At 34.7% G+C, this 27,773-nt stretch overlaps 1 protein-coding gene across 13 annotated transcripts in view; it reads right to left on the bottom strand.

Annotated features, from left to right (window-relative positions):
* LCORL (ligand dependent nuclear receptor corepressor like) overlaps positions 1-27,773 on the bottom strand; it is a 112,940-nt gene that overhangs the window by 45,633 nt on the left and 39,534 nt on the right. For all 13 annotated transcript variants that reach the window (XM_053672477.1, XM_053672486.1, XM_053672489.1 and 10 more), the window contains 2 exons: positions 18,492-18,571; positions 17,468-17,597 (listed from right to left, as the gene is read on the bottom strand). In XM_053672477.1, coding sequence (XP_053528452.1) covers positions 17,468-17,597; positions 18,492-18,571 — 210 coding nt within the window. The remainder of the gene's footprint in view (positions 1-17,467; positions 17,598-18,491; positions 18,572-27,773) is intronic.

Raw genomic sequence — 27,773 nt, 5'->3', positions numbered from 1 at the left:
GTTAATTATAATACCCAGGGAAACCACTAAGAAAGTAACAGAAAAACAGTAAAAACAGAAAGTACAGTAAAAGTAACAACAAAATAATTAAAATGGTAGACTAGAAAATTTCTATTTAACACAAAAGAAGATAATAATGGAGACACAGAGAAAACAAAAACATATTGAAAACAAATAGTAAATGACAGATGAAAACCCTACCTTATCAGCAGTTACATTAAATGTAAATGAAAGGCAGAGAGTGGCAACCGGGATTATAAGAATAATCTAATTATATGCTATCAAACAGTTTAAATTCAAAGACACAATTATGTTAAAAGAAAAGGAGGAAAAAGACATACTGTGTAAATACTAAGAAAAAGAAAGCTTGGGTGGTTATATTAATATCAGACAAAGTTATCATTCAAAACAGAGGTCATTTTATAATAATAAATGTTCAATCCAAAACATAAAGAAAAAAACTAACAGAATTAAAGAAATATATTTAATAGTAATAGTTGGAGACTTAATAGACCACTTTTAATAATGGATTTAAAAATGAGACGAAAAACCAAACAAGTAGAAGCCATAAACCACTACACCTAACGGACATATACAGAACACTCTACCCCCAAACAACAGAATATATGTTCTGGTCAAGTGCACATGAAAATTCTCCAAGACATAACACAAGTCTCAATTAATTTAAAAAGATTAAAAAAGTAAAAAGTATGTTTTCCAACATCAAAGAAATGAAAAAAATGTCAGTTAATTTGGAAAATTAACAAATGTGAAAAAAAATCCTAAATATGTAATAGGTAACAGATGGGGTCACAAAAGTTTTTAGAATACACTAAAGTTGAAAGAATAGGAAAACACAACATACCAAATGTATGAGATGCAGGTAAAACAGTGACAATTTACAGATGCAAATACATATAGTTTAAAAAAATTCAAATCAATGACCCAATTACCTGACCTACCAACTTACGAGAAAATAAATTAAACATTAAACTCAAATCAAGCATAAATAAATAAAAGGCAAGAGCAGGAAAAATAGAGAATGGAAAAACAACAGACAAGCTCAATGAAACCAAAAGTTAGTTCTTTGAAAAGATTAAAAACTAGACAAGATTTAAATTGCTAAAATCAGGAATGAAGGAAAAGATATCAACATTAACATTAAAAAAACACAAAGGATACTCAGGAAATACCACAAAAAATAGACATCAATTAATTAGATCTCCTAGATAAAATACCCAAATTCCTAGAAAGACAGAAATTACCAAACTGAGTCAAGAAGTAATAAAAAAATCTGAATAAACCTATAACAAGTAAAGAGATTGAATCACTAACTAAAAACTTGTCACAAAGAAAAGCCTAGGGACAGAGAAATTTCCTGGTGAATACTAACGGACATTTAAAGAAGAATTAACACCAGTTTTTCACAAACTCGAAGAAATACTTCCCAATGCATTCTATGAGGCCAGTAAGTAGCAGGACCTCTACCTCAGACCCTTTACAATAATCACCTTAATGTGAACCAAATACCTATTAAATAGAGTAGGCTGAAATGATAAACATCCCAGAAGAAAGCATAGACATATATTTTCGTAACTGTGCATTAAGGCAATGATTCTTCAGATTTGACACTTAAAGCACAAAAAAGAAAAGAAAAATTAGGTGTACTGGACTTGATCAAAATTTAAAAATTCTATGCTTGAAAGGATACTAGGAAGCAGTGCAAAGACAGTCCAAACAATGGGAGGATTTATAAATCTCATGTCTAATAGGATCTAGTGTCTAGAATATAAAAAGAATTGTTACAATATAACAATGAAAAGACAAACGTACAATGATTAAGATATTGCAAATTATCTGAATAGACATCTCCAAAGAACATACTACTAATGGCCAATAAGCACATGACACAATGCTTAACATCATTAGTCATTAGGGAAATGCAAATCAAAACTGCAATGAGATGTCCTTTGACATCAAGAAAGAACATTTTAATTTCAATCATCAAACGGAAGGAAAAACTAATGCATGCAACAAGGATAAACCTAAAAAACACTACGGTATATAAAAGCTGCACATTGCCTAATTTACATGAAGTGTCTAAACCAGGCGAATCTATAGACACAGGAAGTAGATTAGTGGTTGCCAGAGCTGGGAGGAGGGTAGAAGAAAAATGAGAGAGTGAGTGCTAATCTATTAATGACTTTATTAGGGTGATGAAGATGTTCTAGAATCAGATTGTGGTAATGGTTGCAAAACTTGTGACTGAGTATACTAAAAACCACTGAATTATATGCTTTTTTGAAAGATTTTATTTATTTATTTTTAGAGAGAGGGAAAGGGAAGGAGAAAGAGAGGTAGAGAAACATCAATGTATAGTTGACTTTCACGTGGCCCACACTAGGGACCTGGCCTGCAACCCAGGCATGTGTCCTGACCAGGAATCAAACTAGTGACCCTCTGGTTTATGGACTGCACTCAATTCATTGAGCTATACCAGCCAGGGCTGAATTATATACTTTGAAAAAGTATATTTTATTAGTATGATAAAACATCTTTCACAAAAATTAACTCAAAATATGTCATATACCTAAAGGTACAAACACAACTACAAAACCATTAAATAACAGTATAAGAGAAAATCATGGTGACCTTGGGTCTGACAATGATGTTTTAGAAAACAACAAAACTGAGGCATAAAAAAAAACTGGTAACACAGACTATATTAAAACTTTAAAATATCTGGTCTGTGAAAGTCTCTATTAAGAGAATGAAAAGAAAACCAGGAAAAAGAAAATCTTAGAGAAAAAAATTTGCATAACCTTACAAAGGGGTCTTATGTCTTGAATAAACAACAACAACAACAACAAAAACTCTTAAAACCCAACAATGAGAAAATCAATAACCCAATGCAAACGGGTTGAAAAATATGCAAAAGATCTGAACAGATATCTCACCTAAGAAGATACATAGATAGCAAATAAGCATACAAAAAGATGCTCAATATAAGTCATCAAGGAACTGAAATTAAAACAATAATGAGATACCACTAAATACCTATTAGAATGATAAAAAATAGGTAAACGTGGCTCACTTCCTTGTACAACCACATCAAAATTACAACTAAAATACAGATCAACCATCACTGAGAACCATCAGAAATGGAGCTGAGTAGAAGTCTGACAGCTACAGAATTAAAGAAACCACATCCATACAGACTGGCAGGATGGGCAGAGAGTAGAGCAGGCTGGTCCCCAAACTCAAGTGTGGATAAAAATTCAGAAGGGGTGTTTCAGGAGCAAGGAGTCCCAGCCCCGCACCAGGCCCTCAGCGCAGGGTTCCAGTGCCAGGCAGAAAAGGCCCCATAACTTCTGGCTGCAAAAACCAGCAGGTAGGAGCACCTTCTGGAATCCCAAGCAGTTTGCCTTAAAAGAATCCACCCACAGATTCACTCCCTCCTAACTCTAAGACCAGAGTATCAGTCTAAAAGGCATCAGCGGCATACTGGGAGGGGCTGAAGTGTCTGGCATCAAGGCAGGAGCTGGGGGACAGCTTTCTCCTGTCAGAGAGGCAGGCAGATACCACTGTCCCTTTTCTGAATGCTCCCTACACAGAGCCAAAAAGCTGGCAGGAGGGTGCCGTATCTGAGACTCCAGCAGCCTCGCTAACACTTTTTCCCCTGCTCTGGAGATATCCTGAAGACTCCCTTCTACCCAACTTAGGGGTCTAGCCAAGCTGTTAACAGAGACTTTCCCCTATGAATGGCAGATCATGGCTCATACTTCACAACTTCTAAAATCTTATCAAACAAGCAACAGTTGTCCTCAGTAAGCCTCCAACCCTCCTACCTCTTGCTAAGTGGCCCAAGGCCCAGCACCAGCAGCAGCCAGCCTAGATTCACAGGTTGGCTTTACCTGGGAATCTCCAACCCCAGCACAAGTAGCAACCATCTCAGATTCCTTTATAGCTCAGGCTGGGTGGCCCTGGGCAGACCACAGGTGTGGGCTGACCTTGGCCTGCACCACCTAAGAAACCTCAGGGGCAGTGTACCCAGTGTATAGCTACAGACCACATCAGACCACCACAACCCTATCCCTGGACAGCTAATCCTCCATGGAGACAAGAGATTAGTGGTAAGTGGTCACAGTCCATCCTTGCAGCTGACTGGCCTGGATAAATCCCTCCCATTGATCTGCCAACAGCAACCAAGGCTTAACTACAAGAGGAGGGTGTAATCAGCCCACATGAAGGGCTGCATCTTGAGTACCCAGCTTTGTGATAAGGGAGTCTGTGCCACTGGACCCTACAGGACACCTACTACACTAGTCCACACTACCAAGACAGGGAGTCAAAGGAGCTCTACCTAATACACAGAAACAAATGGAAGAGGCTGCCCAAACAAGGAGACAAAGAAGCATGACCCGAATGAAAGAACAGATCAAAACTCCAGAAAAAGAACTAAACAAAATGTAAACAAGCAATCTATCAGATGTGAAGTTCAAAACACTGGTTATAAGGATGCTCAAGGAATGTAGTGAGAACCTCAACAGCATAGAAAAATGATCCAGTCAGAAACAAAGGATACACTAATTGAAATAAATAACAATTTACAGGGAAACAACAGTAGAGTGGATGAAGCTGAAAATCAAATCAATGACTTGGAATATAAGGAAGAAAAGAAAATCAATCAGAACAAGAAGAAAAAAAGAATCCCCCCCTCAAAAAAATGAGGATAGTATAAGCAGCCCCTGGGACAACTTCAAAAGGTCCAACATTTGCATCATGGGATGCCAGAAGGAGAAAAGAAAGAGTAAGAAATTGGAAATCTATTTGAAAAAATAATGAAAGAAACTTTTCCTAATTTGCTGAAGGAAATAGACATGCAACTCCAGGAAGCACAGAGACTCCCAAGTAAGATGGATGCAAAGAGGACCACACCAAGATACATCATAATTGAAATGCCAAAGGTTAAAAATAAAGAGAGAAATCTTAAAAGCAGCAAGAGAAAAGAAGTTAGTTACCTACAGGGGAGCTCCCATAAGACTGTCGGCTAATTTCTCAAAAGAAACTTTGTAGGCTAGAAGGGATTGGCAAGAAATATTGAAAGTCGTGAGAAGCAGGGCACTACATCCAAGACTGCTCTACTCAGCAAAGCTATCATTTAGAATTGAAGGGCAGATAAAGAACTTCCCAGACAAGAAAAAAACTAAAGGAGTTCATCATCCTTTAGTTTTAAGGTACTTATTTAAGGACAAGAAGATCAAAACTATGAACATTAAAATGGCAATAAATTCACAGCTATCAACAACTGAATCTAAAAAACAAACTAAGCAAACAAAAAGAACAGAGAGAGAATCATGGATGTAGAGAGCATTTTCATGATTGCCAGATGGGGTGTGGGGGAATGGGTGAAGAGATGAGGTGATTAAGAAGTACAAATAGGCAGTTCCACATCGGCCATGGGGCTATAAAGTACAGTATAGGAAATGGAGCAGACAAAGAACTTATACACGGGACCCACGGACATGAACAATAGTGGGTAGACTGCCTGAGGGAGTGGGGTTGCTGTATGGAAGGTGGCAAAAGGGGAAAATTGGGACAACTGTAATAACATAATGAATAAAATATAATTTAAAAAATTAACCATAAGAAAAAAGAATGGCTAAAATCCAAAATAGAGTAACAAATGCTAACAAGGATGTGGAACAGTAAGAACTGTCATTCGTTGCTAATGGCAACACAAAATGGTATGGTCACACTAGAAGATAATATGACAGTTTCTTACAAAACTCAACAGTCTTGCCTTAGGATTCAGGAAATTACCTTGTTAGGTATTTACCCTAATGAGTTGAAGACTTGTATTCATACATAAACTTGTAAATATTTATAACTGCTATAATTGGAAACCAAGATGTCCTTTAATAGGTGAATGGGTAAAACAAACTGTGGTATATGCATAATATGGAATATTACTCAGCAATAAAAAGATATGAGCTATCAGGCCACACACACACACACTCTCTCTCTCTCTCTCTCTCTCTCTCTCTCAAAGAGGAACCTTAAACGCATATTGCTAAGTGAAAGAAGTGAATCTGAAAAGGCTATGCATTGTTAAGATATCAACTACATAATTTTCTGGAAAAAAGCAAAACAGTATGGAGACATTAAAAACAGTGTTTGACACGGGCTGGTGGCAAGGGGTGGGAGGATGAATAGGTAGAATACAGTTTTCAGGGCAGTGAAACTATTGTGTATGACACTGTGATGTGGATTCATGAAATCGTACATTTTCAAAACTCACATAATTGTACAACACACAGAATATGTTGTACTTGTAGGTTCACTCTGTGTTGTAAGTTAATAATAATGTATCAACAGTGATTCATCAACTGTAGAAAATGTAACACACAAATGAAAGGTTAATAATAGAGACAACTGAGTCACTCAATTTTTCTGTAAACCTAAAAGTGCTCTAAAAAAATAAACTCAACTAATTTAAAAAGCTGGATTAAGTAAAAAATTTAGTGATTTCATATGCTTTTCTTCCTTTAAAAATTATTCAGTAGATGGCACCAGAGATCCTTTAGAAAAATAATTACAACATGGCACTGAACTATTCATAATGCTTAGTTCTGATGTCACTACATGCTTTGAGATTGTATTTACTCATTAATAAATAAGGTAATTGACGCTTGTGAAAAAAAGATGTGTTATAGACAGCCTAATTTAGATGCAAATTATATCATTCCATAAGTAGGTAAATAATCATGGAAATTTAGGAAAAGTAGATCTGAAAAATTATGCGGCAAGAGTGACTGATTCTACATTATGGATAAATTAAAAAGGTGCTATATTAACCTATTTAAAAACCAAATGCCAACCCACATTTTGACAACTACACAGCACATCTATTTGACACTTCTTGACTACTAGTGAGCAAATATCTCATTAGTAAATTTCTTTTCTCCATAGGCTACAAGCATTCAGTAAAGGTGGCATTAAGGCATTTTAAAACTAATTTCATCCTCGAACTGAGACAGAAAAAAGTATTTTGTCTATCTAAAAAGCAGAGGGGAAAAATATTAATACTTATTAAGCAAAAATTGCTTCTCTACCCAGTGACATTCAAAATGACATACCAAATATGCAGCTTCATAGAGAAGAAATGAGGTAGCTATGACTTATAAAAAATAATCTCTTCCCTCACGTTCTTACTTTATATCCTTTTAAAGTAATCTTCTTATACAGTACCCTGGTTTTACGTACTTTACCCAGCAATAACACACAAATGCTATATATTGCTACTTTGGTGGGTATAGAAGGGGTAGAAGAAAGAAGGGAATCAAAGAACTGGAGAGAAGAAACTGGAGAATCAAATCTGGAGAGAAGAATAAAATGGTATCCTTATTTTTCCAAATTAAGACTTCAATTCTCAGAAAACAAATGACAGACAATAGAAGCATTGGCTGATATAGTCATATAAACAAGTATACCACTTTTTAATTACCATTATAGACTTCTACACTCTAATTACTATTCAACATTTATTTCCAAGAAAAATACTACTCACAGTTCCAAACAAATTAATCAATACATTTTTAGAACAGAGTTTAACTGTAGTTGTGAAACAAAAGAAATGGAATAAAATGAAGTCTAGGTGTATAATTGAAAACCAATATAGAAAGTAAATCCCTGGAAAGTCTACTTTGTATTATGAGATAATACAAAAACATGAGCACTGATGGATTTCTGATTTGTCCAGAAAAAAAGTATTAATCTTAATTTGTAAGCATAAACTACGGTCACTTATGCCTTGGGAAATACAACTTATTAGACAATATGATTGCAAAGGCATAATTTAAGTCCCTATTAAACTTTATTCAAAGACATGCCAGTAAGAGGTAAGTTGTTTTGTCTCACAAATTTTGTGAAGAAACAGTAATTTGAACTAAATATAAAGATATTTCTTGTGTGGTTTACAGTTTTACTATAAGTAAACATAAGACTTTTTCTGGATTTTTGAAATGTCAAAAGAGCTTCTAGACTTTTAGCAGCTTTCAGGACCACTAGACTTCAAGATCTATGAGGCTCAGCGCCAGAATCCAATCCAATCATGTGATTTTACAGAAAAAGAAACAAAAATCCAGAAAAATCAAGTCAGAGATAATAGCAGGGCTTAGAATACCTGCTTCCTGTGTCCCAGATGGTATATACTCTACCAGACCATTCGGTCTTACAAAAACAGTAGTGCAAGTATCGATCCTTATTCAAATTTAGTTGGTTCTTAAAATTCACATAATTTAAAGAGCAAGTTCAGTCTCAAGGGATATTACAGTATCTGGATCTAAATGATTCCTGAGTTTTCAGTAGCTAAAAATATATTTGTAAACTTATTTGAATTTATTCAGTTCCTGAGTTCAGACAATAAGAGTTCAAGTAAAGAGGGACAGCTGTATTTTATAAGACTGGAGAGACTTCCAGTCAAGATGGAGGCATAGATCGCCTCCTCACAAAAGCACAGCAAAAATACAACTAGACTACAAAACAAATATTACCTAGAATCATCAGAAAATAGAGCTGTGTGGAAGACCAATAACCAAAGAATAAAGAAGTCACGGTCTTCCGGATGGGTAAGAGGCAGACACAAGGAGACGGGCAGAGTTGCAAAGAAGCAGAACGGGTGCTCAAACAGCTACGTGCAGTGGATAAAAATTAGGAGGAACACCTCAGGAACCAGGGATCCCAGCCCCATACCAGATCATCCAGCCCAGGGTTCCAGTGCCAGGATGTTTTAAGTCCCTGTAACTTCTGACTGTAAAAACCTGTATGGGTTGGGGAGATGGAAGAAACTATGGGATTCTCAGGAGACTGCTCTTAAAGGGCCCACAGTGGTCTCAGGTCTTACACAGATTCATCCCTTTGGGCTTCAGCACCAGGGCAGCAGCTGGAAGGGCACCAGGGCCATACAGGGAGAATCTGAAGTGTCTGGCATCAGGGTGAGTGCTGGGGGACAGCTTCTTCCTGGACAAAACTCCAGAGGACGGGCAGTGGCCACTGTCTCCCTTCTTAGCCCTCCCCCACACAGAACCACAGAGTGGTGACTCCCTATTGGAGACTCCTTCAACCTGGTTTTCACACCGTTGCCCTACCCTGGCGATTACCTAAATTACCAGTGCAATTTTCTACAATAGGCCACACTACAGAGACTTGAACAGACACTTCTCCAAGGACATACAGAGGGCCCAGAGACATGAAAAGATACTCAGTATCACTAGTCATCAGAGAGATGCAAATTAAAACCACAATGAGATACCACTTCACACCGGTCAGAATGGCCATCATAAACATATCAACAAACAAGTATTGGAGAGGATGTGGAGAAAAGGGAACCCTAGTGCACTACTGGTAGGAGTGCAGACTGGTGCAGCCACTGTGGAAAACAGTATGGAATTTCCTCAGAAAACTAAAAACGGAACGGCCTTATGACCTGGCAATTCCACTGCTGGGATTATACCCTAAGAACCCTGAAACACCAATTCAAAATAACCTATGTACCCCAATGTTCATAACAGCACAATTTACAATAGCCAAGTGCTGGAAGCAACCTAAGTGCCCATCAGTATATGAGTGCATCAAAAAACTATGGTACATTTACACAATGGAATACTACACAGCAGAAAGAAAGAAGGAGCTCCTACCCTTTGTGAGAGCATGGATGGAATTTGAGAGCATTATACTAAGTGAAATAAGCCAGGTGGTAAGGGACAAATACCATATGATCTCACCCTTAACTGGAACCTAATCAACAAAACAAACACAAGCAAGCAAAATATAACCAGAGACATTGAAATAAAGAACAAACTGACAGTAAGCAGATGGGAGGTGGGAGGGCATAATGGGGGAGGTGGAGGAGAAGGGGGAAGGGTCATCAAGGAACATGTATAAAGGACACATGGACAAAGCCAAAGAGGAGTAGAATCAAGGGTGGGAGGTGGGAATGGTGGGAGGAAAATGGAGACAATTGTACTTGACCAACAATAAAAAAAAGAGAGAGAGAAAATAATAAAATAAAATAAATAAAAACCAAACCATTATTTGTGGTAGGGGAACTAAATGAATGTGTAAATATCAGTTTTCATAAAAAACAAAACAAAACCATTCTAGAAACACTATCTCAAGACATCAAAATTTTAACAATTTTGATGTCTTGAGATAATATTGTGTGAGATAACACACCCGAAAATATTGCAACTGAGAAGGTGAATACTAATTCGGAAACTGCTTTTGCGCCATCTTTAGAGCCATCTTTAAAGTAGGCTCTTTTGTAACTGCTTGGCCTATCCTGGCAAAACTCTTGGCCCATACTGCTCTATGGTGTCCTTGTTAGAGAGCTGAGATATGTTATTCTACCACACACACATGAATATGTAGTGTGCATGAACATGCATTTTTTAAAGATTCCATTTTTATCACTTTATACCTAAAATGGGTGATTTTTCATAAACTGAGTGGCAATTATTAACCACATGTTGAAAACTGTCTTCTAGTTTTTGTTTTATGTCTTTGATCAAAACTTGATTCAAAAAACAAATAAATGTGTGTAAGAAAATGTAAATATAAAAATTAAGATATTCTTTGTTAAAATCAATACTTTAAAACAGTACTGTTTAAAACTGGTAAAGGTAAAAATCACTGCACATTTTATATTATATATGTAGTATATGTATTAGTTAAGGTCTATAACCTCACACATTATTATTTATTATAAAACATATCTTTTATTTATTTTTTTCACATCATACAAAAATGTATTTTTTCATTTAAAATATTTTATTGCTTATGCTATTACAGTTATTCCAATTTTGCCCCCTCCCCTCAACTCACCCATTCATGCAGTTAATCCCCACACCATTGTTCATGTTCCTGGGTCATGCGTATATGTTCTTTGTGTAATCCCTTCACCTTCTTTCTTTTAAACATAGAAGCACTGCAGAGCTGCTTTAAAACACAGGAGCAATGTAGAAACTAAGCTATTAAAATGAAGTAAATTCATTTATTTCCTATCTCATCGCCCTTTTGGGGTGTATTCTGACCAAGTAGAAGATTAGACAGATATACCCACATGATATACATTATTTTTCACACTCAGCGTGAAATATCTGCTATGATGTGCTTACACATTTCACACTTCTAGATGTAGGATTCACAAAACCACTTTTATAACAAGATACTCTAAGTCACTCAGGCTTGGGAGAAAGTATCACAACAAACAATGATCAGAGTATGAAAGAACCTAGAATACTTTTGTTAACTTCTAGGAGTTGAAGGAAATGCTGACTGTAGCCCTGGCCCGGTGGCTGAGTTGGTTGCAGCATCATCCCCTACACCAAAAGGTTATTTGTTTAATCTCCGGTAAGGGCACATACCTAGGTTGCAGGTTCGATCCCTGGTGGGGGCACGTATGGGAAGCAAACAATCGATGTTTCTCCCTCTCTAATAAATCACTAATTATATCCTAGGGTGAGAATTAAAAAAAAAAAGAAATGTTGACTATAAAGCAATAAGTATTACAACTTGCTAAAAGGAAGCTAGATTTAATGAAGTAGACAATGAAAAGGTTAAAGAAATGTTAACACCACAGAGTGAAGAGTTTATGATTCACAAATACTTGATACCAAATCTTCAGCAGAATTTTTAGAACACACATATAAAATTTGTTGTTACAAGTGAGTTTGATCATAGTATGAAGAGACCCCCTCACGTTAAAAAATGAAGCTGCAAGCAAAGTCTTGGGTGAACATGAGCTGAAAAACTGCAAGTTTTCAGGCAACTGTTTAAGTTCATCCATTTTTCAGCTTTGTTTTTTTTAATCCCATTGCCTTTTCTATGACTTCAGCTGATGGTTCAGAGCTAGTGATATGGATGAACCTCATGTATTTAATCCTCCTATTCACTATTTCCTCCTATTCACCCAGGCATGTACCCTGACGGAATCAAACCGTGATCTTTTGGTTCGCAGGCCTGTGCTCAATCCACTGAGCTACACCAGCCAGGGCTGCTACCCTACTTTTTAAAAAATATTTCTGCTTAACTGTCATCTGACTAGTTTTTATAAAATTTCAATCACTACCACTATTCTGGCATTCCCTATGGTCCTCTCCTCATTTGTTTTCACAGGACATAATATAGGTTTACAGTTGTTCATATGGAAAATAATACAATAAATAATAAAATAAATAACAATACAAGAATAAACTCACAACTATAAACCTATGTTTGTCTAACCCTGAATTCATATATATACTCAGCATGTGTGAGAGGTTTATGTGTGTACATACATTCAACCACAAATATAATTTATTTGTTTATTTGTCTGTTTCCCTTCACTAGAACATAAACGCCCATGAGGATAGAGGACTGTTTCTTGTCTTTTGGAACAGTTGTTGGTGTGGAACAGTTGTTGGTGTGTAGCAGATCTCTGTTGAATGAATGAATTCTAATCATGGACCAGAAATATGTTTTACAAAGCCCAACGTGCTAGTGTTGCTTCAGGGAGTCATACTCAGGGAAAGAAAAGGAGAGGGCTACAAAAGCACCTTTTATGAGTATATACTTAGAGCAACAGAGTAAAGGAAACACTGTAAGTCTGAGGACACAGGGGATTTTCTGACTAAAGACCCCAAGTTCCAGAAGACACACAGAATTTGCATGCTTGTAAAAGGGTAAGATGACTGGGTCGAATTAAAACATAAAAAAGACAAAAGGAAGTAAGAATCTAGGAGATGATGAATGACCTGATAGTCAACTTTTAATTCCTGCTACATCTGGTATTGTAGGTAGAAAGGTGATTTTTCCAGAAATGCCAAACTCTTAAATCTAGTTCTAATTTTATATGTGTTCTTAGAATTTCATTCATATCTTCCAAGTACATGGCAAAAAAAGAAAATCTTTTCATGAACACCTCTGAATGTGCCTCACTGAGTTATTTTATGGCACTAACATACCAAAAAGGCAACCTGTAGAAGAGAAATTCAATGTATGACCACAATGATATCACAAAGGCACAATTGTAAAAGAACCACTTGGGGCCTAAATGAATCAGGTCAATTTTACATAGTTACTCAAGAATGTCTGCATTTAGAGGAAAATGATCTAAAAGATTAATACTCTTATTTCTAAGAAGTCAAATGCTTTATCAGTCATAACCCAGCTGGTTAGTGGCAGTATTAGTATTTATTACATGCCATAGTATGAAGCTTAAAAATCAGTTTAATAGGAAAAGGATCTGTGTTCAGAAAAGGCATGGAAAACTTTATACAAAACCTGGCTACCAATTAATTTAAGGTGGAAGGGTTGGTTAACAGCAGCTTTCAACTAAATACATCAAATGCATCAAGAAAGTTTTTGAAAATAAAAGGCCAGAACTGTAAGTACATGATTGCTAAATGTGTGTGGGGGGAAGGAATAAAGCAGGAACAAACATTATATATTGATTAAGAAAGGTTTCAGTTTATTATCTATTTACCAGTATGATTCATTTTGTACTTCATGCATATTGTTTGTACAATTGAGTCAAATCAAGTAGCCTTCTTTAATTTAAAAAAAGATGAAACATCTGCCTAAGTAGCAAACCTGTAACTTACACTGCTTTAGTTGATCAATGAATGTGAAGTGAAAGTCAAAATAATTTAGTTCACAGGAATATAATTTATATAACTAAATATAACTAAATATAATAATTTAGTTCTCATGGGAATAGCTTTGGCAAAGGTATTTTATATCTATATGCCTGTGTTTATCATATTTCAAAACAAATAAGTTAACTAATATTTAAGCTCTACAGAGTAATAAACTGAAGTACAAAGTAGGGAAAGGTAAACTATATTTATATACTAAATAATTTTTTTCTTCAAATAGAACAAATAATACCACCGAAGAGAAACTGGAAGATATCTGGACATTTTATCTTAATATTTATTCATTCAAGAAAATAGTTATTGAAATCTAGGATGCTTTATACATTGAGGATTGTGCAGTTAACAAAACAAAATCCCTGCTATCAAGGTGCTTTCATTCTAGACAATTTTAGGGTTAACCCTTAGAAGAAAATTCAATTTAGAGTTTCTAAAGTAAAGAATATACAAAACTAGTTAATAACATTCACCTCTGTACTAAGATTTCTCCTTTCCCCGATTCTATTTATTCAACCTGAAAGGTTATTTATGACTAGCTTCCAATGATGTACAAGGGAGCATCCAAACTATTTAATTTAAATGTGTCCTCCAATCTATCACCAAACACTGGAAGGTAGCGATTTTCAACCGGTATGCCACCAGAAGCACACCAGTGTGCCACAGAATGTTTAAAACATTCTATACCTGACTATGTAGTCAGGGGCATTGCCCTCTTTTCTCTTAGATTATCGAATAGAAAAAAATGACAACAGCCCACACAATAGCCATTTGGTGTGAATGCATCAAAATTATACCTAATTTTTGTCAGATTGGCAAAATTATATTTTTTGGTTTGCTTCAGACTTTTTGGAATTAGTTTATGTGTGCCATAAGATGACAAAGGTTGAAAAGCACTGCTGTAAGAGAACTAATCACTAAAACTGTTCATAGTTCATATAAAGGGAAAATGGAAACCTATGAGAAATACAGAACATTTTTCATAGGTCTTCTCTAGTCTGCCTAATTCCATTAAAATAATTCTAGTAGTAGGCTGCTAAATAGCAGAGAATAAAGTTTCTCTACTTAATGCTTAAAAGTACCTGCTCCTCCCACAAAATATATTTCAGCTTTTAAAATTCCTTCTTGAGGACTCAGATGTTCTTTCTTAACACAGAACTAAAAGACATTTAAATTCTCTGCACTTTATTATCTACTTGTTAAAAAGATAAGAACAGTACCTACCTCTGAACATTGCTTTGGGATATTAAATGAGGTAAGGCACAAAAAGGGTTTAGTGCTCAATCAAAACTGATGATATCAATCATCATAATTATCCTGAGTTCTCAATAATAATAGCTTACGATTATCATTATCATCATCACTGAAACCATAGTTAGGAAAGATAATAAAGAAGCTACAATAAGGACAGTAACAGATTTCTTTACACTTTGGCAGGATGATCAACTTGCATTATGTTCCTCAAACTAGTAACATTTAAAGTGTAACACTAACATTACTAATATCCAGAATTCCTAAAAATGCCCAAGTTTAGGAAATTTTCAGGAATCAAAAAAAAACTTCATCCATAACTGCTTTATCAGCATTTTATTTGCTACTCCAAAAACTCAGAAATATTTCCTTTCTTTTAAACACATTTTTGCCTTTCATTTCAAAGTAAATAGAACTAAACAACTTAAAAGGTCGATACTATTTATAAGATATTACTATTTATAGCCTAATCCTAGTCAAACCATAATGAAAATCTCCAAAATAATTTTATTCAAAGAAAATTAAATCAAAAACAAAAACAAAAACCCCAAGTAAACAAATAGAAAAATCCTTGTTTAGTTAAATCTGAAAAGTTATGGACTACAAATAAAGAAATAAACAAATGTAAGACCTGAAGTAAAGCAAAAATGCTAATAAGAATCTTTTACTTAAAAACTCTGCAATCGTTCAAAAATCTTCAAGAAATCCCCAAATGTAGAGGTGACTAAATACCCATTAACTCATCCAACCATTCATAGGAGACCTCTTGTAGACCCAGATGTCTGAAACAGCTGAAACAGCACCAAGTGTTTACTGATTACTCTTTTTTTAAAAAAGATTTTATTCATTTATTTTTAGAGGGAGGGAGAAAGAGATGGAGAGAAACACTGATGTGACAGAGAAACATCAATTGGTTGCCTCTTGTACACGCTCCAACTGGGGACTGAAATGGCAACCCAGGCATGTGCCCTGACTGGGAATTGAACCAATGACCTTTCATTTTGTAGGATGATGCCCAACCAACTGAGCCACAACTGAGTCAGGGCACTGATTACTCTTAATAGGGTAATGGAGCACAAGTTAACTCCATACTATTTCACCTTAAAGGTTACTATTACTGATTATTCCTCCTGCCATTACAAATTACTAAAAGGAAAAGGAGACTGAGTAACGAGTTCTAAGGTTAGTGAAACCTACTGTGTACATGTGTGTAAATGTGTACATTTCTTCCAATTCTCTTAGGGATGTAAGTCTGATAACATAATTCTGCTTAGAAGTGTAAATATATTGGCAGAATAAAAATTTCTAAATTAATATTATACAATTCTTAAAGAAAGCATCTATTTTTAATTTTTAATATTGTTTCAGAAAGAAAATTTTGAGAAAAAAATGTTTTTTAAACACAATGCCAATTTCTCAAGGCTAAGTATGTCAGTAACACAAGAAAAGATTTTTAGTCTCCTGCATTTAAAAAAGTACAATTCTTAACGTTTGGCCTTTACTGGTGATTCTTCTAATCAGAAAATTGTAATATTTCAACACATAAAAGAACTTATAACGCTTAAGACTAAAAAAAGCCTCCTTTCTTAAATGAGGGCTATTTTTAATATTATTGATTAGAATCATAAAATCAACATTTTAACAGAAAATATGTGATGTTACCTAATTCTAAACAGGAGTAAAACAGGGTCAACATGCAAGTGAGAACACGACATGTTTTTCCTCAATCTCTGGAAGTTAGGTGGTAAGATGATTCTGTTCCCACACCTCCCTCCCCCCACCATGACTTACTCAAAAGGTCTCTGTGGTAAAAAGACCTTTACACTCTGTAAAGGCCACTACTGCAGAAGTGGCCAAAAACAAAAACAGCAAAAAAGAAGGTTCTATATTTCTATATTTTCCCTGGGTACCAAAGATTTACAAACTACCTCTGCCTAATAAGGTGTATCAAGCAAGGTAACAAATGAAATAAGCCTCATTTGGTTTAAATAGTTTAGGTAGAAAGGATTCAAAAAAGAGTAGTGATATTTTAATGTCAAGTAAGCATATTCAAGCTACCAAAAAAAAAAAAAAACCCCAAAAAGTGCACTGAAATAGCAAGCCAGCAAATATAGCAAACCTAGATGACAAATGATATAAGGTAACTTATTCTAAAGACAGCTTTACAATATATGTATTACTTATTAAACACGAAAAAACTTTTGAAGTCTTGAGAACAGCAACAAAATGAGACCAGAAGCATAAAAAAAAATGTTCTCGTCTGTCTATAGTAGACAAGGAAACTGTATGATAAAGTTAGAAATCTGAGAGGACAATGGCAAAAAAGGCATGCCTAATAGAAAACCAGCTCCACAGTGATGGAGAATCCTAATGTCCCTGAAAATATGAAAAATAATTAAGGATAAAGAAAGAGTTAATAAAAAATGGAGTAGAGACTGACATATAAAAAAACTTGTGTGTGAGGAAAATTCCAAGACTTTCAATACCTATTGCAAATTTCATACGATCAAGTGTACCAATATTACCTTTCTTTCGAAAGAGTGCATTTAGGTAATTTTCTGCTTGGCATTCAATCTTTTCAGTGTTGGACTGGCCCTGAGATGACAGTTCCTCCGTTGGTGTTGACTGTGAAGAATCAAGAGATGGCACACAATCCTAAAATGATGAGAAAACAACATTAAAAAACCACTTTTATTTAAACATGGGATTTCATTAAAAATGGCAAAAAATTATTCTCTAAATGCTCATTTTTTCTACCTTTATAATATATCAAGTTATATAAAGAACATTAAATTTGAAACACGAACCAGTAAAAAAGAAATTTAGCTCTAACAAAAGGGCCAAATTAGCCTTATTCCTTAGCAAAGCTATAATCAAAATAGGGGGGAAAGCAGATAAAATATATTGTTGAATTCACTATGTACTGCATGCCAGTATGAGAATTTTAACAACAAAGCAGGTATGTTTACCTACTGATCTGACCAAAATAGGCACAGGTGTTTGAGTTCTCAGGTATTCTCAGCCCTCTTACAACAGTACATAAAGAATTAGGATCCTACCATACAAAAAGATGCTGCTGTCTAGTTTATGCTCTGTTTACAGTATACAATAATATTTAATCACCTACACGAAAGATAATTACAATATCCAAAAGACTTCTAGAGAAAGCAAAAAAGCTAAAACGTATTAACACATTATCCTCCAACTTCTGATTCCTAAAAATAGGACTACAGGGTGGTTTCAGACCAAACCATGCCTCCAAGATCAGCTTTGTCTATATAAGCACAAAACAGATCTGAACTGAATTTCATGAGTCAGGGAACTATAAGAAAGATGTGAAATATGCAAAAAAGACAAGTGCTTTGGGATTTTCACCTATGAGATAAGCTAGAAGCTAGACTTCTAACATAAGACTTTATTAATCTTCTCTTTACTAAAATCAAGTATGTAAATTTTACTATTAAGTCACAAACTTTCAGAAGAAACTGTTAAAATTGTGTTATAATTGTGCAAATAGTTAAGAAATAATTTCACAGCACTAAAACTTACACTGACTGCTTCTCTCTGTAGGTTACAAAATGAACATTTTTCATCCATAGACCAGTCAGTCAGTTCTTCTGGTTCACAGTCTTTAAAAGAGGGAAAAATATTCATTAAATACACTAAGTTGATTAAGACAAATAAAATTAGCACTCTTTAGAGCAATGGCTCATATTAAAAAAACTAACTACAAACAGCAAGGGGGAAAGCCTAAATTTAAAATTAAACTGGTGACATCTAGAAAGAAATAAACAGACAAGGTTGTAACTAGAGTATTTTTGCACTATTATGGGTCAAAGTAGCAAGAACAATGAACTGGCTATAAATTAACTTTCTAACAACAGGGTTCATCTAGGCTTTTGAAAGGTTCAATTTATCATTGTCTATTAATAAATTTTTTATTTTCACTATGAAATAAATCAGAACACAGAGAGGTGGGGGAAAAGAAAGAAAATTTGCATATCATGAAAGACAACGTGAGACAGAGAAATGAAGTAAAGCACCAGATAGGCCCAAAGCTTTGAGAACATGGAATGCTCTGAGAAAAAAGTAGAAATACATAGCTAAAAAGTCAGTTGAGACTTTTTATTACATTCTTTAAAGGCTTTATTTCAAGAGTTAGAGCAAAAAGCAGGTATATTATTCAACACACACCATGGAGTTTTTCAGAACAATGTTCCTTCTAATCCAACTATTATTACAATATTAAAGTATTTGTGAAGAACAAATGTCTTCTAATAAAGAAATTTTCTGAAGATATAATATTGACATCCCAACTATACTTGGTATAGACAGTAATTTTTCTTTTTGTTCTTTTTAAAAATCCTCACCTAAGGACATATTTATTGACAGAGAGAGAGAAAGGGGAAGAGAGAGAGAAATATATGTGAGAAAGAAACATTAATTGGTTGCCTGCTGTATGCGCTCAGACCAGGAACTGAACCCAAGTTTAGGTATGTGCCCTGACTGGGAATGGAACCTGCAACCTTTTGGCTCCAACCAGCTGAGCCACCCAGCCAGGGCTAGACAGTGATTATTCAAATTTACTCCCTGCAACAGAACTCCACTCAATTTCTTTCCCCAAATAAATTCACATGTAGAGCCTCAAACCATTAAAATTATCATCTGAGGCAGCTAAACTGGGACTAACTTGAAAAGCACTGGTGGACCACATAATTTTCTCTTGTACTTTTGAAATGCATAATGAAGCTGAATATATGTGTCTGCTAAGTTATACAGAAAATATGCTTATCTTTTTTTGAAGTGATAATGAATAAATTCAAGTTCAAATCAGCCCTTAGGATAGATACCCTTGCATTGATCAAAAATACATGCCAGAAGAGAAGATAATATAACTGTTGGAATATAGACTGTAGTGATACCTTCCTTTGATTTTGGCAGTAGACCATATATATTCCTGATATTTACCTCAACTTGGAAAAAGTTTAGGCAGGGAATAAGAATGTAAGATGCCATATAGGGTAATGGAAAGATAAATGTGTCTGAAGTCTCTGAAAATCTGAGATTGGAACTTATTAGTCCTCATCAAGCCACAAAATTTTTGTTTTAATTTCTATGCTTATAAAATAAGGAACCCATCACTTACTTGTGGATCTAATAAAAAATGTGAAAATACTTTATACACTACAAACACCAGTCTATTTTTAACTCATATTATCACACATATATTTAATAAGATTAGTTTTCAGAAGATAATTTTTATTTAATATGTGCTTAAAATGTTAAACACACTTTTGTAAACAACCTGATAAATCAAAAAGCTTATACAATCTGTGCAATTAAAAATCTAGAACTGTACCTATGCATAAGTTTTTTCAGCCTTTATCTGTCACTAGAATGGAATCACACACTCATATTCTTGAATGTAGGGTCATGCAGTGTCCCCTACTAGGGAGGCACTGCTCTGTGACCAATGGAATGAATGTGGAAAAGTGACAGGATACTAGTCTATGCTGAGGCTTTAAAAGGCATGGCAAGTCCCCCAGTTCTCCTGAGCTTCCACCATCCAATATGAGAACTTGCTTCCTATAATCATTATTCCTTCAGTCTGATCTGGAATCATGAAAAGATACGATCCTGCATCCATGACCCTGCAGTCCATGAATCTGATCACCCATAAGCACGAAACAGACTTTGGACCTGTTTGTTATATAGCATTATTGTACCAACAACTTGGCTCATATGCCAGGTATAAGATAATTTTTATAGATCAATGAAATCTAAACTTTGGGGGGGAGGGGTACAGGTGGGTATCCCTGTAAGTAGGGGTACCCAGGGGTAAGTAGTAATGGGAAAAAATACAATCAAAATAAAAAACAGATGGTAGGTCTAGTGAAGGGATATTTTTGAAAAATCACTATAACTTTTAATGAAGTTTCAGAGATAAATAAATGTTGATTCAAAGGACAACTTTGGATTAATTAAAACAATTACCAATTGTAAGATAAAATTGGGCATACTAAGATTATCTTTATATATTTCAGAATTTCTTCAAGGAAATGTTAATTAAAATAAATGCCTACATAGTTAAATAAATGGCAATGAATAATCAATGGTTATATAAATGCCATTAAATTTTGGTGGGTTAAAAATAGTCCATGACTTTACCTACAAATATTTAATAATTCCTCTTTCTCCAGCAACTTTTGATTTTTGAGACCAAATGATGGTGGGATACATCATATATATGGGAAAACAGATTCTGAAAATTCAGCTGCAGGGCACATTTCTCCCTTTGCCCAGGTTCTTTTCATGTCATTAAAATTAAATAAACACTACTACAAGACATCTTCATTTTATCCCTCACATACAATTTGAATATAAATCAGATATCCTTTCAAAAAAAGTTCTCTCATTAGGAAATTTTTTTTTACTATTTTATTTATTTATTTTTAGAGAGAGGGGAAGGGAAGGAGAAAGAGAGGGAGAGAAACATCAATGTGTGGTTGCCTCTCATGAGTCCCCTGCTGGGAACTGGCCTGCAACCCAGGCATGTGCCCTGACTGGGAATCGAACCGTGATACTCTGGTTCACAGGCCCGCGCTCAATCCACTGAGCTACGCCAGCCAGGGCTCATTAGGAGATTTTAATACATAATGGTACAAGCTCAAAAGGGTCAAATTATGTACTTTATTTACTTTATTTAAAAAAATTTTAAAGATTTTATTTATTTATCTTTAGAGGAGAAGGGAAGGACAGAGGGAGAGAAATATCAATGTATGGTTGCCTCTTGTGCGCCCCCTGCTGGGAACTGGCCTGCAACCCAGGCATGTGCCCTGACTGGGAAGCAAACAGTGGTTGTTTGGTTGGCAGGCCCGCACTCAATCCACTGAGCTACACCAGCCAGGGCAAATTATGTACTTTATAGAAACAGCCTTATTAATAAAAGGTAATGCCATAATGTAAACCGATAGAAAATGAATGACAGACAACGATTAACTTTTCCACTGTGGATATGTACTCTTATAGTCAAAGTTTCTCTCTAATCATTTACCTAATCTATCTTGAAAGGGTAAGACTTTGAAATTAGAGAGCTTTGGGCTTTCTTTCCACATTCCAGATGTTGCCCTGGGCAAGTTACTTTCTCTGAGCTTCAATTTCCCTGTCTGTAAAATGAAAATAATAATTGCAGCTTAAGTCTGTAGTAAACATTAAGTAAAAACATATGCAAAACACCTAATAAGCCCAATAGATGTTACTTTTATTTTATTTAAAATAATCACGCTTCTTTTGAATGTTTTTATTTTCTTTAGTATCTCTTAACCATAAAAAATAAATCTGGAGTTCCCAAAGACAAAGCCCAGTGAAAAGTGAAAAAAATAATACTGACCTGGATTTTGCATGAAGGTCATGAAAAAGTGGTTATAACTATTGTATGTTGATTTTGAGATAAGATACTGACCAGTGGGCAATATATTTTAAACTAATTTTTCTTTATGAAACTTCATATTAACTATATCAAAAGGTTCCAGGGAAAAAAGAAAAACTATTCTTACTGCTATCATCCAGAGATAATGAATGATTAACACTTGCAACAGGTCCTTCCAGTTTATCTGTGCCTTTTTAAAAATAAGGGTCAGTTGATTCTTTGAAAAGATCAATAAAATTTATAAACCTCTAGCAGGCTAACCAAGTAAAAGAGAAAATATTAGAAATAAAATGATGGACCATCACTACCGATCCTATGAATAATAACTACCGATCATCACTACTGATCATCACTACTGATCATCCTAAGAATACTGTGAACAGCATTAGTTGTCTGCAAATTTGAATAACTTTAGAAATGAAATGGATGAATTCCTTGAAAGCAACAATCTACCAAATTTCACACAAGAAAAAAATATACACTCAAAAGGCCTATTTCTATTTAAAAATTAAATCAATAATTAACCTTCACAAACAGAAAGCACCAGTCCAGATGGTTTGTTTCTCTATAGTCTGCTCCAGAAGAAGGAAATATTTCCTCACTTGTTCTATAATTCCATCATTATCCAAATGCCAAAACTTGTCTAAACAGACATCTCATCTAAGAAGATATGTGGAGAGCAAAGCAGCATATGAAAAAGCACTTAATCATATTTCACTAGAGAACTGCAAATGAAGACAAGATACCACTACACACCTAAAAGTATGGTTATAGTCCAAAAACACTGACAGCATCAAATGCCTGTGGGAATGCAAAATAGTAAGGCCACTTTTGAAGACAGTATGGTAGTTTTTTCCAAAGCTAAACACAAGTCTTTCCATTCAATCTACAAATGGTGCTCCTCGGTATTAGGTTGGTCAAAAAGTTCATTTGTTTTTTTTTCCCCAAAAGATGGCTCTAGTAGTGCTTAGCTGGCTTTAACTTCATTCAAAAAAATTTTGTTAAATTTTATTGTGACAGCTGTCATATCAGTGTGAATTAAAAAAACAACTTACCAAAACTCATTAATTTTTGTGTAGCCATTTTAATATTAAAGATGGAAGAAAATACACATTTCAGCATATTATGCCTTACTATTTCAAGAAAGATAAAAACTCAAGTGAAATGCAAAAATTATTTGTGCAGTGTATGGAGAAGGTACTCTGATGGAATGCATCAACAATGGAATGCGAAGTTTTGTGCTAGAGATTTCTTGCTGGATGATACTCCACAGTTAGGTAGCTGGAGTCCACAGTGATCAAATCAAGACATTAATTGAGAACAATCAACATTATACCATGTGGGAGACAGCTGACACACTCAAAGTATCTAAAAATCATTAAGTTATCGGTGAAAATGAAAAGTATGTCTTTTATTTTATGGAAAAAAACCATACAGACATTTTGGACAATCCAAAATTTACCTAAATGAGTTGAAAACACGTCCACACAAAAACTTTCACACAAGCCCTGGCTGGTGTAGCTCAGTGGATTGGGCACGAGCCTGTGAAACAAAGGGTTGCTGGTTCGATTCCCAGTCAGGTCACATGCCTGGGTTGCAGGCCAGGTTCCCAGTAGGGGACACATGACAGGCAACCACACATTGATGTTTCTCTCCCACTCTTTCTCCTTCCCTTTCCCTCTCTCTAAAAACAGCTGCTTTATTCGTAAGTACCTATATGTCTTGAATATGACCAAGATGTCTTTCAAATAGATAAATGAATTTAGTAAAATGTGGTACGTTTACATAAGGCAGTATTATTTAGGAATAAAAATAAATGATGAAGCCATGAAAACACAGAGAGGGAACCTTAAATGCATACTGCTCAGTGGAAGAAGTGAGTACAAAAAGATTAAAAATTGTATGATTCCAAGTATATGACATTCTGGAAAAGAAAAAACTAAAAGACAGTAAAAAGATCAGTGACATGTTTTAAAAACAGGGGAGAGGATTGAAAAAGTCAACGCGGGTGATTTTTAGGGTAGTAACTACTGTGTATGAGACTATGATGGTGAATACACAACATTGCACATTTGACAAAACCCACACAAATGTACAACACACATAGAATGAAACTAATGTAAATTATGCAGCCTTTAGTGAATAATAATGCATCAATATTAGTTCATTGATTTTAAGAAATATACACACTAATGAAAGAGGTTAATATGGGGGAACCTATGAGAGAGGGAAGAGGGAATATATGGGAACTCTGTACTTTCTACTAGATGTTTCTATAAATGTAAAAGTGCTCTTAGAAATACTGTTTATTTTAAAAGGTAGAATTATATACATGCTTACTTATCAAAAATATTTTCCATGCTCAAATATACTTCTAAATAATTTTTTAAAGATAAATATAGTCCATCAAAGATATGTACTACAATTTATTTAATCAATATCCTATTGCTAGATAATTAAGCTTGTTTCTCTAGTCCTGGCATTATAAATGCCATAATGAATATACTCAGAGAAGTCTTTCTGTATACTTGATAGAAGCTGATAATAAAACTCATGTAGAAACTACGAAATAGTATTAGATTCTCTGGTTTTAATAGAAATAATCACCAATTTATATTAGAAAATTACCAACTTTTGACTTAATACTAGACCACAAGTTCCTAGTAGGAAGAGATCCTCCTTATTCATTTTTCTTTTCTCATTGCTAATGTCAGTTCCTAACACAAAATAGGCATTCCAAATATTCCATTCAATACATTTTATTAAAAATTAGTTTTGCGCCCTGGCTGGTGTAGCTCAGTGGATTGAGCGCGGGCCTGCGAACCAGACAATCGCGGTTCGATTCCCAGTCAGGGCACATGCCTGGGTTGCAGACCTGTTCCCTGCAGGCCAGTTCCCAGCAGGAGATGCACAAAAGGCAACCATACATTGATGTTTCTCTCCCTCTCTCCTTCCCTTCCCCTCTGAAGATAAATAAATAAAATCTTTAAAAAAAAAATTAGTTTTGTTGTCTCCATCATCGCAATGTTAATTCTTGGAAAAAAGAATATTAAGACAAAAATACTAAATTTCAGTCAGCAATCCTTTGCTATAAACCACTAGATAGAAACTATTTTAGGTTTTGCAGCCATAGAGTCACAACCATTCATCTCTACTGTTGTAGTACAAAAGCAGCCACACAGTATGTCAACAAATGAGAGGCTGTTACCACTAAAACTTGATTAAATGGATAATTAGATTTGATTATCTTATAATCTTCACATCATGAAGTATTAATCTTTTGATTTTTCCCAACTATTTAAAAATGTAAAAATTATTCTTAGCTCACAGGCCTTCAAAAACAGTCAATGAGTTTAATCTGGCCCACATGCTATACATATAGCTTGCAGGCCTGATATAATCTCCCTTTAGTATATGAACAAACATAGAAAGAAACCAGTATGGATCTTATCAGCAAGTTTACATAGGCCTACTGCACTCCTTTCACATTTCTGTAAAATACCCATAGTCAGAGCAGGTAAATCAGATGATCCCATGGGTGAAAAAAAGCTGGCTCATCAATAAGACACAAAAAAGAATGGACTAAAAGTCCTGTGACAGCAAGAAAACTTTGGGGGAGATGGAAGAGAAGGATAGGCAGAGTACAGAGAAATTTTCTGGGAGTACATAAAAGTAGGAAGTTTATGATATTCGACGTTTCTTTGGAGACTTTACACCAAAAAGAAATAATAGTTGTGTTTTCCTTAAAAATACAAAAAGTCATGACAACAGATCAAAGAACACAGAAAGCTAGGATTTGTTTTGTTTCCAACAAATTAAACATTTGCAGTACTCAAAAGCTTTTTTCAATACCATTCAATCTGAAGGTGGTTCTGAATCAAATTAAAATACTAACTTCTCAAAACACCAATATATGATACAAATGACTTAAAAACATTGTGTGGCAAAGTTGCTTTTAAAGTAGCAGTATGAAATTGAGAATATTTTTTCCAAAAAAACAGTAGCAGGTTTGTGATGTAGCTCTTTAAATTTAAATTTATTATAAAATTTAAATATGCATTTAACTTTATAAAAAATTTAGAGGAACACACAAAAATCCTTTGCTATCCAATTAATTTGGTTCCTGAGTTTAGAAGTAAGACAGGTTCAGATTTCCCATGATTTAATCTAAAAATATACACTAATCTATTTGACTCCTGCATACAGATATGTAGAGTAAGAAATAATTATACTTGTAGTCCTAACATCTAAATATTAAGCCACATTTTAACAATGGTAACAAGAAAGAAAGCAAACTTATTTAGAAGAGGAAGAAAGACTGGAGATGTCTACAATAGATATGTAGCTCCTACATGTCTTTTCCAAAGGCTCCACACTTAGTGATTGCACTGGTGTGATTTTCCTTCAAAACACACAGCTGTCTTCATATTTATCTGCACAGATACAGACTTATTACTATAATTAGTATTATTACTCTTGAGCCTACAATTTTAATTAGAAGTCCTTTTAATCCAAAAAAGCAAAATAAAAAAAAAGAGGAAGAATTTACTTACAAAATTTGGAGAAATTTTAGAACATTTGGGGTGAGAAAGGGCAATATAATTATGCACCAATGTATGAGAAAAAGATTGAGTTCCAAAGCTTAGCTAATTTTACAAATCCCCTATGAAAAAAAGCACAAAAGAGGACAACAAGATCTGTTGGAAATAAAAGAATAAATGGAATAAGATATACAACAGTGGGGCTTTAAATTAACTGAGTTTAATTAGTTATAATAGATCACAATATAATACTGCACAGCCATTAAGAATGATGATCAAGCCCGGGCCAGTGTGGCTCAGTTGGTTGGAACATCTTCCCATGAACTGAAAGACTGCAAGTTCAATTCCTAGTCAAAGCACATGTCTGGGTTGTGGGTTCAGTCCCCAGTCAGGGCATGTACAAGAGGCAACCTATCAATGTGCCTCCCTTGCTGATGTTTCTCTCCCTCTCCCTGTCTTCCCTTCTCTCTAAAATCAATGAACAAGTTCTTGGGTGAGGATAAAAAAAAAAGAATGATGATTAAGAACTTTGTATAGCAAATGATACACCAGTGAACAAAGTAGATACAAAAACTATAATATACTGTACATATAGTATATACTATCATAATAAAAGAATAAGTACAAACAAACATATATGTTACATTTATATTAAAAACATTGAAAGTTATCTGCAGGTCATGAGACTAATTTTTTACTTTAAGGCTTATTTATATTTTCTAATTTCCTAAAATGAATATGTGTTTCATGTACACTAAGGAAATAATAATCTAAAAATAGAATGCATGCATTCAGTTCCTTAGAACATTCCACCCTTTGTAAAATAATTAATTTCTGAAGGAGCATAAATATTCTCATCTC

Source organism: Artibeus jamaicensis, unplaced genomic scaffold, assembly GCF_021234435.1.
Source record: "Artibeus jamaicensis isolate MK-2021 breed Jamaican fruit bat unplaced genomic scaffold, CSHL_Jam_final contig_76, whole genome shotgun sequence".
NCBI classification, from domain to species: Eukaryota; Metazoa; Chordata; class Mammalia; order Chiroptera; family Phyllostomidae; genus Artibeus; species Artibeus jamaicensis.
This window is presented reverse-complemented; position numbering and strand designations above follow the sequence as displayed.